We start from the raw sequence: 12,280 nt of genomic DNA on the forward strand, positions 1-12,280 counted from the left end.
CGGAAGAGCAAAAAGCAAAAAGCAGCAAAAAGCAGCTTCTTGGTTACCAATTTCACTTCCCAATTCCTGTGCCCGAGGACTTAGTATCTCAGTCATCGAGGACAGCACATGCTATTGAAATCCTCCTTTTCTTAAGAAGAAAAAAAAAAGCCCCAACCCCAAATCCCATTTTATAGGAAGACCCCAAGGTCACCACGTAGCTCGTGAATTTTAAAATCAGCTGAAGCGTTTCTAGCTGGTCACAGGGCTCGTTTTATACATCTATATATAAATCTAAAGGTATTTATAGCCCCCGTGGTCCAGCTCACGTGGGTAAGACCCCTAGCAAAGATGGGCTTGAGACCCAGTGATGGCTCTGGGGATTTTTGGGTGCTCCTGGGTTCATTTTTTTTTTTTTGGGTGGCCCTGGCTGCCCCAGGGGCCAGCAAAGTCTGTTTCCCCACCACTGCAGGTCTTTGAGGGAGGGCTGATGGGCTCTTTGCAAGCTTCTCGGGGCTTTTGGAGACCAGCTTTGGTCTTTGCAAGCCTTTGTGGGCCTTTGTAAGCTTTTGTGGGGTCTCTCAAAGCATTTCAGAGGCTTTACAAGCCTTCTGGGGTCTTCTCAAATTCCCAGAGACTTTGCAAACCTTTGGGGTTCTTTGCAAGCCATGTCGGGTCTTTGTAAGCCTTAACAGTCTTTCAAAGCTTCCTGGGGCCTTTGCAAGCCTCTGGAGGTCTTTGTGGAGCCACCACAGCTCTGCTGGCAGTGGGGCAAATACAAAACCCTCCTTGCAGAGCTTTGGCAAAGCACCCACCCACTGCAACGTCTGGTTTGGGGAGGAAGGAGAGAGGCCAGGGCACTGCAGAGGTGCCTGGGGCCTCCTCTCCGTACCTGCGGCCTGGGAGGACCTGCCCGGGCGACTCCCCCCATGAGCTGCTAAATAAACCTGGGTTTATGCTGCAAGGACAGGAGTTCTCAGGAGGTAGAAGTGCTGTTCGTGAGGCAGGCTCTGCACCATCAGACATGGTGAACCATCACAGCACATAGATATAGAGATATACCTCTATGTTTCCACACACGTAGATGTCTGGAGGCTCGTGGTTTCGTGGCTGGTCAGAGGAGTTCTCAGTTTGTTTGTTTTGATTTTTAAATCAGATCTACCAGATCAGGAGCTGCTCTGCATAACCTTCCCTGCTGCTGATGGATCTCTGCCTGCCCTAATTTCGAGGAGCTGGGAACAGATCCCAGCTTGTGAACAGCCCCAGCGAGCCGGTTCCTGAGGGTGTTCACGTGCGCATCATGCAGCATCTTCCTGACGAGGACCCAGGTGGTGGGAGTGAGGGGCTTTCCAGCTCCATGAGTGCTTGGTGAGGGGTTTGGGGGTGGTTTTGCAGCTCCTTTCCTGCAGGCACGTGCCTTTTTGCAAGGAGTAGGAGGGAAATGTTCTCCCCACGGAGTCCTTTCAAGCTGACCTTTTGTGTTTAGGAGGTGCAAACAGGTGCCCGTCCGAATGGAGCCACAAGGCGCTGCCCATTCCTGCCCGCGCTGACTTTATTTTGGAAGAGGCCAGCAGCTTCGAGGAGGCGAAACCATCCCAGCGAGGGTGAAGGAGCTGGGGCGAAGCTGAGCCCACCCGTGGCTGTATTGCTCTCCCTGGGGGAGGCATCCAGCCCGCCCCAGCGAGGGAGATATTTATAGGGCAACAAATATAATGCAAAGCTGGGGGAGAGCGTGGGCTGGGTGAGCGCAGGGGTACATGCATAGCTCCAGCCTGGGGGGAAAAAGCAGTTTTATGGGGTGCTTTGCTCTTGGGTTGCTGGGTATGGAGTTTCCCAGCAGGCAAAAGCCTTTATTTTGGGGAGAAAAAAGGATGGAGGGAGACTTTTGGTGCTTTTTCACCCAGGAGAAGGCGGTTGTAAAGCCAGGTCTGCTAAGTCCTGGCTGTGGATGTTTTACCAGGACTGAATCAACCTCTGCTGGGTTTTACCAGCTTTAAAAGCATTTTTTACTGGTTCAGACCAGCCTCCTGCTCTTCTCTCCTGGCTTCCAAGCAGGATGGAGATGGCAGGCCCTCGAGAGGGGGCTTGGTGCCTGCCTGGGATGCTCCTGCCGTACTGTTACAGCTCCCTAAAGAAAATAAACCCTCGTGCAAACCCAAGCGGGACTTGATAACTGGTTCGATGCCTTGCCCTCTTGCAAGTAATTAGGCTGACATGGCTCTTAAAAGTTCCTGCCTGCAATTACACATGCAGAGTAATAAATACGGTGTAATTATTGGCTTAGAGGGATTATCAAACTTTCCTTGGCAGAGTGGCGGTGCAGGATGGGTGAGGAGAAACACCCCGAGGGGAGTCTGGGCTCTTAGTGGAGCTCCTGGGAGAGCACTGGGTGGTCAAGCCTTGCCCCACCGTGACTAGAAAGGGGCCGAAATCAGGCAAAAGATGAAATGAGCCCTAAAAAGGAGGCTGAGCAAGCTCACTCAATCCGGCGGAGAGGCGGGATCCCATCCGTCGTGTCCCAGGGATCTTAATAGCAGCTTCTCCAGACAAGGTGTTATTAGAAAGAAACACTCATCTCTGAATGGGCCAGATGACTTAAAATCGTCATTCTCCCTGTGCACAGGCATGTCGGTGCTAATAGCAGGCGGAGGAGGAAGAAGGGGTGAGTGGAGGTACCACCCAACGAACACGAGGTGTTTTGGGCTTGAGTGAGCATCCGCGGTGACCGTGGCGGCTCAAAATGCGCTGTGACTAAACTGGCCTGAAAAAAACCAAACCCACCCCAAACCCAAAATGAAGGTGAGGTTCCGGCACCGTGTCTCCATCCCTTCTGGATGGATGGGTGTGATCCCGGGTGCGTTTGGAGAAGCACATGCTCTCCAACCTCATGCTGAAGACCTCGAGCTTGCTGGGAGCCCAAAACCACCATCCTCCACCTCCCTCCAGATTACAGACCATGCCAGCATGACCCCGTGGGGATTAAGGTGTGTTCCCTGTCCAGCACAGGGCTCAAACCAGCCGAGCAGGATACGATGCTAAAATCACAGCAGGCAGCAAGCTCAGCACTGTGCCCAGTCCAAACCAGTGTGACCAGCAGCCACGAGTGGGAAATCCAACTTGCAGCACTCTCTGGTAGAGATGCTCCTGCAGCCAGACTCTTCCTTGGGGGATGCAGTGAGCTTCTCGCCCCCTGTGCCAGCTCTCCTTCCCCCCAGCTCGAAGGGTTTAGGGCTGTGTGAAGGCTCATGCTCCCGGGAAGGGCTCAAGAACCAGCAAAATTCACAAGTCTGTGAACATCAGGAGTTTGGCTTGTGCTGGGCTTCAGGAGATGGCGTTTTATCTAAAATCTCTCAAGCAAGGCCAGAGCCTGGAAGTGCTGCTAGTGTTTCCCGCTCGAGCATCCCGGCTGCCCCGGAAGGCTCCCATGATCTTAGGAAAGCTATGCTCGTGTACAAGACACGGTGCTGTTGTTTTTTCTGCTCCAATTACAGTTGGAAGGAGCCCTTTAATGTGTAGACTGGCTGCGAGATGTTTAAAGCAGCTGGTTTGAGCTCGCAGGGGAAGGTTCGCGCCGGTTGCTGAGGACGTGTGGCTCGGTGCAGTGGTGGGGACCGGTCCTTCTAGCTCCACCGAGCCTCCTCTAACCTTTTTGGCTTGCAAGGGGTCCTGCTGCTCGCCAGACTGGGTTTCTCCCAGCCCTCTCCTCCCTGTTGCATCGCTAACCTGGCCACGTCACCCCGTGCTCAGGCTGAACCTTGCGGCAATGGGGCTGTCAATCCGCTCTCTGTCCCCGCGCTGCCTTTCTCCTCCATCTTAGTGACTGCCTCCGTCCCTGAGACCTCCTTCCTGGCTTCAGTGAGGTTAATCTCTCCCTGTTTCCCTCTTTGCAGGCAGGTGAAGCCTCCTGGGATGAGATGACTATCTTCAGGAGATGACCTCCTCCAGCCATGGAGCTGTTTCCTGTGGGAGCTTTGCCACCTGCCCTAAAAACCCCAATTCCCCCGATACGGAAGGTCCAAGCAAAACACCGAGAACTTTTTAATTTCCACCCAAGGCCTCTCACTGTTTTGTTGTTGTTTGTTTTTTTTTCCTCTTCCCTGCCTGCCAAATAACCAGTTTTCCCTGCACCCGTTTCTGCCTGTCGCGCTCCTCGGGAGTTGTTATGATGGGAAGGACCGACCTGAACAAACATTTCCTATTGTTAGGCTTTATTTGGGTATTGCCCTAATGGGGTAGCCGAGTCCATGAGTCACCTGTGGAGTGGCCAGATGGAAAATTTGGGTCGTTTTAAAGAAAATATTTTATTTTAATGATACCGTGTATTGTAATAACCTTAAACAACCACGTTGTGCCATAGGAGGAGGTGAAATGTTTAATGCATTAAGCTCTGGAGTGCTTATATGGAGCTATAAGGGAAGAAAAAGGTGAGAATAAGCCCTCTGATGAGCATCCTAGAGCAGGGCTGGGTGTCACCCACCCCGTCCTGCCCCTTTGCCTCGTGTCCCTTCCCTGGAGCTGCCTGTCCCCCCGCCCCGGGGCCTGCCTTATCACCTCTATCTCCCTGAGCGAGTGGGGCGGCAGCTCGCTGGGTGCTGGAGGAGGAGACGGCAGGGTCCCCTGGCTAAACCCCGTCATCGAGGGAAGGAGGAGTTAAATTCCCCTGCCTTTTAATCCAGTCCTGCTGGTTTACCTACAAAGACAGGCTGCAGCTTCCTTCGCATACGGCCGTTGTCCCCGGCACATCATGTCCCAACGTCACGTCGTGCAGATGTCCACCAGCCATGCCACCTACGGCGTCTGCGTCTTGGGTACCGAGGTCTTACTCGACACGCGCCGGTAAGGCTTGGGGTTGGGGTATCCCTGTTGTTTGCCGTAGGGCTGATGGCTTTGGGGGGATCGCAGTGGTGGGTTTGGAGGAGAAATGGGGGCTGGGGGGAACGTCAGAGCTCGTGTGGAGCTCACATCATGAGCTCAGCCGTGGGTTTGGTGAGCTTGCCCAGGGGATGCGTCCCATTGGGGCTGTCTTAGGGGACAGTGTACCACAGGGAGCTGCACCCAAAGGAGGGATGTCGACTCCCGCAAACATGAGGCGTCGAAGCATAGCCGAGCCATGACGATGCGCAGGAAAAGCCCATGCACACCCCGACTAAGCAGGATCTATTTTGGGCTGTGAAAACATTAGGCAAGAGCATTTCAGGACGAGCAACTTGGCTGGAGGAGCTAAAATGGGGCAAAGAACAAAATGTGTGGCTCAGGCAGAAAAAATCCACCAGTGGGTTTGCACAGGCGATTTCACAAAAAGAAAATTTTTTTCCAGCATTAAATATGGGGGTTGCTTTATTAGCCAGATACGAGGCTGTATTTACCCTGCTGTTACCTCGTCATTATTTAATAAATCACATTTATAATGATAGAGGCTACAGGACGAGCCAGTCGGCATCGCATCCGGGCCAGTCACTGGGGCTGTGTGTTTGAGCCGGGCCAGCGTCTGCTGTTGTCCTCCCAAAGACTGAGATCTAGCTGCCCTAAAGAAGTATTATTTTCCCCCTCAGCCAGATGGGAATATATAAAACCTATTATTTGCTGATTTTTTCCCTCAATTTGGACTCAAAGCAGGCTCAGTCCCGTTGAAATGTGGAGCTCAAGCCGCAAAACGGGCTTATTTGGCTCCTCAGTAGCCAATTTGAGGTTTGGCCCACAAAATCACATGGTGGATGCTCCTTTAACTAAAAAAATGGGATAATTTCATTCCTGAAGAGCACTGGCCAGGGGAAACTTGGTGATGGACACATCCTTTATGGTTCAGGCTGGTTTGGACAGAAATCGGAGCATGGTGGGAATCTGGTGGTGGTGCTGAGATGTGCGGGCTGTAAAATCCAGGCAAACAGACACAAAGTTGAGAAGTCGCGGCGTGCAACAGCGTGCGGGTGGATTTACGACATTACACGATGTTAAATGCAAGGGGTGACAAATGAGATGACACTTTAACCTCCCCTTTCAAGCCGCTGCAGGCACTAGGAACACCAGGCCAAGAGCAACACGGAGGAATAAATCTCTTTTACTTTTTTATTTTTTCTTCTTGGCATTAAAGCTTCCCACCCTCTCCCTTTCTGCGTGGGGCCGGGGAGGCTGCTCCCAACGGCAGACAGGTTGGAGCACTCGTGCTCCTGGGATGGAGGTGCTGGGGCTGTAATGAGCAGGTAGGCAGCACTTCAAAGGTGAGGGATGTCATGCAGGTGGGGTGCGGGTTCTCCGTGCTCAGATCCAGGCTCCGCTCCAGTTTGGGCATCTCTTGGGTCAAGGTATGGTCTGGCGATAACCATCTCCCCAGATTGTTAACATCCAAAATTCTCCTGGCTCTTTGTTGGCATTTTGTCCTGGGACGCTGGAAGTTTGGGGGGTTTTCTTGCTGTTGTGGATTCTCAAACTTCAGCGATTTGCAATCCAGGTTTAACCACAGACAGACGTGCCGAAGCTCCAGTGGGAGCTCTGCTTGCTCAACACCACCACACAGATAATACATATAAAATTCAGATGACACATTTCGTCACCTGAAGATGGTTTCTGAGCCCTTTCCACCCAGCTAAGGCCAGATTTTAATTCCAGGTTCAAGTCTTTGGCTCCACAGAGGAGAACAGGAGGGACAACTTGGTCTATAACCCAACACTTCTCTCTGTTCCAGATCTACCCCCAAAGATGCCACGTCGTTTGATGTCCACGCCACCTCCGCGGTTACGGTCCACATCATCCACAGCCCTGTGACAAAACCCATGATTAACTCCAGATGGCCCCTGGATCCTGATATAGAGGTTGTTGTGACCATTGATGTCACCAGCAGAACCGTCAATGACAATAAGGTTAGTTGAGTTTTGTGCTGGAAAAAGAAGTCATGCTTTCTAGGGAAGAAGAGAGGATTATGGTTAGTAATTTTGAAGAAGCACTAACGTTGGACTTGATTTTGTGGAGAAAACTCAGAGAGAATTGTGTAATTATCACTTACGACAAATGAAACTAAGAAGGAGAAGGAGATGGTGTTTTGTGCCCTAAAGCACAAAAGTGGTGGTTGCAAAAGCTGGTGTCCGGAACCCTGTGCCAGACAGCAAAAATTGTGCGACCTTGGCGCTTTTCACGCCTGGTTTTCTGTTGAAGCAGACAGAAATGGTTCGGCTGAACTGTGATTAATGGAGGATGGCTCAGATGGGCCCTCCAAGAGCTGCTTGTATTGTACTGGTTGGTCAACCCACCCAGTAGAAAGACTTCCTCAGCATGATGGGACGTGAGGCTTGCGTGGTGATCTGGTGATGTCTTTGCAGGTTAAGATTTCGTACTACGGGTGGGAAGGCAACGAGCTCTCGGTGGCTTGGCTGTACCTCACCTGCGTAGGTAGGTATTACCGCAATGCTCGTGCAAACCCGGCCAACCCTTCCTGATGCCAAGATCTAGTTGTGTTCATGGGACGGGAGTTAAGTTGGGGGCGCGGGCTGCCCATCTGCAACGTGCAGTGGAGGTTTGGGTGTTGACTGATGCTGACAAGCAAGAGGGAAACAATTAATGTTATTAGTCTGCCTTATATGGCGCAAAAAACACAGAGGCTGGGCCGTGTCCCCACCCAGCGCACACATCGAGCATCCTCCTCCGCTTGCCAAGACCATTGCGTTGGCGGAAGAGGATCTGAGGGAGACCATCTCACCCAGCTTTGGCCGGTGTCCCCCTCCTCAGCCTCCGCTGCAGCTAGTGGGGAGGAATAGGCACCCAAGTGTAGCTGTCTGACCTATTTTAGGAGTTTAGGATGAGATGAATCATTGCCTATTTTCCTCTGCTGACTACAAAGGGAGTCTAGACAACCAGTCTGGATGCAGAGCCTTCCACCTGGATGGATTAATTACCCTAAATTTGGGATTTTCTGAAGCGTTCACATGACAGTCAGGCCTGCATCCTCAAGTCATGCATATGCCGCCCAAAATTGCACCTCAAGAGGCTGATGGTTTCCCACGACTGATGGGCACTGCTGTCCACAGGGCTTTTGCCTTACAAATGCTCTTCACTTACTTAGATTTAGAGCTTCGTTTCCAGCTCCTTCACATCCTCCTCTCTGCATCAAGGAGAAGGGCAATCTCTGCTTCGATGCCTGTGTTTTCCACACACCTTTTATCCCACCAGAGGAGTTTCTGTATCTGCCTGATACAGATTTGGGTGGGATTTAAGATGAGGTCGCTGGTAAACTTCCGCTTTATTGCAGCAGAGGCAGAGATTTGGGCCAAGAAGAGCTCTGTGAGCGAAAGTCCTTTTCAAGCATTGCGTCAAACCTAGTAATTATTTAGGTGTCCACTTACCCATGGTGAAAACACTTTCATGCCACCACCGTGTTTTGGCTTCATGAAAAATGCTACAGGAAACTGGTGAAAACACAAAATGTGCCATGAAATGGGTCTGTCCCTATGGGAGGATCCAAGATAGTGGGAAACTGAAGGGAAAAAGCCACCGGGTTGGCTTTTCTGTCGGCGTTTTGTTGGAGGCGTTGGGTCTGGAGTAGCTTTGGAGCGTGAAGGTGGCATTGGTCTTGGGTGACTCACTGAGGACAAGCCCAAAATGCCACCGAGAGCTCGTTCCACCGTCAGGTGACATCCTTTTCTCTCTTGGTGTTTCAGATGTGTCCCTGGACGTGGACCTGAGCCGGAGTGGCAGAGTGAAGAGCAAAGGGAAGGACAAGGTAACCAGAAGCTTTGCCGTAGGCAATGTGCAGAGGGTCAATGCAGGGTGCAGCCATTTGCAGGCTCTTCCCTGAAAATCTCCGGGAGGGAGAAGGACTTGGGTGGTGTGGCTGGTCTGTGAATTAGAGACAACGACACGGCAAATTCCCAACCTACTAATTGAGGAGGAGAAGGCTTTATTTTCTTATTCTATACCAAAATCTCCTGCTCTCCAGCCCCAAAAGAGAAAATACTCTGCTTGCTTTTCTTTTTTTTTTCCTTTTTGGACTTGAATCATGCCACTAAGCCAATCAGCTGCCAGTTTTGCAGATGGCGAGAGATTTACCCCTTTGGCAATGGATGTGCCTGTGCCCAAGCACTTCCAGCCGGGTCATTAGCTGCAGCCTGATGGGCAGCACGAACTGCATCAAGATGAGATAGGTTCCTAGAAACGGCCGAGCGTTCCACTAAGCCAATCAGCTGCCAGTTTTGCAGATGGCGAGAGATTTACCCCTTTGGCAATGGATGTGCCTGTGCCCAAGCACTTCCAGCCGGGTCATTAGCTGCAGCCTGATGGGCAGCACGAACTGCATCAAGATGAGATAGGTTCCTAGAAACGGCCGAGCGTTGTCCAGATGAGGGCTGGCAGATACTGTCCGGCTTCTTAGAAGATAAGATCTGTTTGAAACAGTCTTTGCTGGCCCTGCTAGAAGCTGAGGTTAGGAAATCTAGTTGCTTGAAAGCATCACTGCTGTGTCCCCACCAGCCTTGGCTGCATGTCGTGGGTTGTCCCCCAAGATTGGTCATGGCGGTGGGGTTTTCCCTAGTCCGCGGCGAGGCTGGGATGGGGGTTGGTTTGCTCCCATCTATCCCCTTTGGTGCTTCTCCTCCAGGCCAAGTGGACGTGGGGTCCGGATGGGCAAGGCGCTGTGCTGCTGGTCAACTGCGACCGGGACAGTCCTGGCACATTGGGGACAGACAGCGGTCAGGCGGACATACGGACCACTGCAGGTAAGGTGTCACCTGCAATGTGAGGAGACCTGAAAGGTCTCACCAGGGTGGTCCCCACTTGCATCACTTGTGTCTCCTCTCTCCATCTTCTCCCCACCGTAGACCTTCAGGACATGTCCGTCATGCTGCTGCGGACTCAAGGGCCCAGCGCTATCTTTGCCGAGTACCAGGTGGTCCTGCATGTCCCCGAGTCGGATGCGGAGAAAGTGCGGGTTTTCCATGCTATCCGTGAGTATTTCTTTCTTCCACGCATGACCCCGAGGTGAATCCTCGTTTATTCTGTTTGCTGTGGCTGAGGGCTGGGCTCCTCTGATTGCTGGAAACACTCAATTATCTCCAAAGTTCCTCTGCTGTGGTAGAAGATGGGTTAGATGGGAAAAAAATAGAAGAAAGATAAAAACAAGGCTTTTCTCAGCGGGGTTACTGGAAGGTTCACTCTCCCACAGAGTGGATAACCCCCACATGGCTCCCGGCACCTTTTCGGTGCAGGCGATGCCTGCAAACCCAGCCACCAAAGCAGCCCATCTCGTCAGGCAACGCTTTTTGCCTTTGAACGCCCTGGCAGCTGGGTCCCCAGCAGCTCCCCGCCGAAAAAGCAGGTCGGGGAACCCAAGTGTATCATTAGATCCTTAACTCCAGCCACGCACCTTGAAAGGGTTGGACCTGAGGGTACAGAGTCCTCTTTGTACGAGGAAGATGGAGTGTGTTTCCCAGAGAAGAGGAAGCACACCCACTCCTCTGCAAACCACGCTGGCAGCAGCCACCTCCACGCTGGTGCCTCCTTCCAGCCCAGTGAACAGATGGTCACCTCATCTCGGGTTGGGTATTTCGGTGTTTCTCCAGGGATTGACTCGCGCACCCACTACAAACCCATCTTGGGGCCGGATAAGCTCTCCTACGTGCTGGACCACGTTGGAAGCGGAGAAAATACCTTCTATGTTGAAGGGTTGGCTTTCCCCGACGCGGGTTTCTCTGGGTTGGTTTCCTTCAGCGCCAGCTTGCTGCAGGCCCCTCATAAGGTACGTGGGGTTTGCCCCGTCCTCTGCGAAGTCCCCCAGTGGTGGGTTTTTCAACCACCGCTCCTTGGCGTTTTGCCCCTTGCAGAACTCGCCGGGCACGCCGATTTTCACGGATACGGTGGTTTTCCGCGTGGCGCCCTGGATAATGACTCCCAACACCCAGCAGCCTTTGGAGGTTTTTGTCTGCAGGTAGGAGGGATGTCACCCCATCGCTCTCCTGCCCTGGGGAACTTTCCAAGGAGGAGTTTTCACCCTTCTTCGCTATGTAGCGGCTATAGGGTGAGCCAGGCTCTGTGCACGCTGTACGGGAGGTGATACGTGGGTAGAGAACTGCTGCTGTCATTGCAACCCCAAGGAGAGAGGCTGGAGGACCCTCTCCAGGGTCTCACCTCATGCAGGGCTATTGCCCAGTACATTTAGGAAGAGGAATGAGGGGCTTCTCGTGATCCTCTGCCTTGCAGCCTTTGCTTCTTCCTCTCCCTCCAGCATCAAGTGGGCCTCAGACCCCAACGATGTCTTTCTGGAAGGGCTCCGGGTCCTGCTGAGGAAAGCCAACTGCAAGCTGACCATCTGCTCGGAGGTGGATACCCGCAGTGATCGCTGGATCCAGGTCATCAATCGAGCCTTGTAATACACAGCTCTCCTGGTCCCTTACAGGCTCCTGGGGCATGTGGAGCGACACCCTTTTGCTGACACCCCTGGGAAGGAAGGGTTGAGTTGCTTGGGGAAGATGCAGCTGTGAACTCAAGCATGGGGAAATGCTGCTGGTGGTGGCAACTCGCACAGACGGGGTGTTGTCCAGGGACCCAACGGGTCATGGTGAGAGGGACCCCATTGCAAGAAAGACCCCATTACAAGAGGGACCTGATGGAGGCATTGCAGGAGGAGACCCCGTGGGGCTTTACAAGAGGGTCTCCACTGCAATAGGGACCTCGTGGGACATTGCAAGAGGTACTCTGTGGGGCATTGGAAGAGGGTCCCTATTGCAAGGAGGATGCGGTGTTTGCTGGCTGGATGTGCCGTGTGCTTCCTGCAGCATGCCCAAGCCCTGCCGTCCCCGCCCCGCTTCTCTGCCCATTGTGGCCACGTGTTGCCTCCCTGTGACCTGTGCCAGGCGCCGTGGTGCTGGGTGGGGTGTCACCCCCTCGGGAGAGCAGGGCAGCTGCCTCCCTTGTGGTGAAGGGCAACAGCCTGACTTTGCCTGGTTTGCCCTATTTCCTGCTCCACCCGCACCTCGCCGAGATAGCTATCACCCCGCCAAGAGCCTTCGTGCTCTTCCTCCTCCTTCTCCTCTTCCCCCAACAGGACGAGCTGGAGTTTGGTTATGTGGAAGCACCACACAAGATCTTCCCTGTCGTCTTCGACTCACCCAGGAACAGAGGCTTGAAGGATTTTGCTTTCAAAAAGATCCTGGTACGTCATTGTGTTGCCAAAGCCCCTTTCTCCTGCCAAAATCCCCGATGTGGCAGGGGTCTCCATCACCGCTCCCCTCTTCCCCAGGGCCCTGATTTTGGCTACGTAACCCGAGAGCCCCCCAGGAGAGCCATCACCAGCCTTGACTCTTTCGGCAACCTGGACGTG

General features: G+C 53.0%; 1 protein-coding gene across 1 annotated transcript; it reads left to right on the top strand.

Moving 5' to 3' along the window:
* Positions 1–4,723: 4,723 nt before the first annotated feature.
* On the top strand, positions 4,724–12,277 carry LOC104499891 (protein-arginine deiminase type-1-like; the record flags this gene model as incomplete). Its single annotated transcript, XM_010143459.1, has 11 exons — positions 4,724–4,815; positions 6,662–6,836; positions 7,293–7,362; positions 8,628–8,689; positions 9,563–9,680; positions 9,783–9,908; positions 10,524–10,699; positions 10,785–10,888; positions 11,186–11,309; positions 12,005–12,112; positions 12,200–12,277. Coding segments are annotated over exons 1-11 (1,233 nt in total), but the record flags the coding sequence as incomplete, so codon positions are not given.
* Positions 12,278–12,280: the final 3 nt, after the last annotated feature.

This window comes from Buceros rhinoceros, unplaced genomic scaffold (genome assembly GCF_000710305.1).
Source record: "Buceros rhinoceros silvestris isolate BGI_N320 unplaced genomic scaffold, ASM71030v1 scaffold35030, whole genome shotgun sequence".
Lineage (NCBI taxonomy): Eukaryota > Metazoa > Chordata > Aves > Bucerotiformes > Bucerotidae > Buceros > Buceros rhinoceros.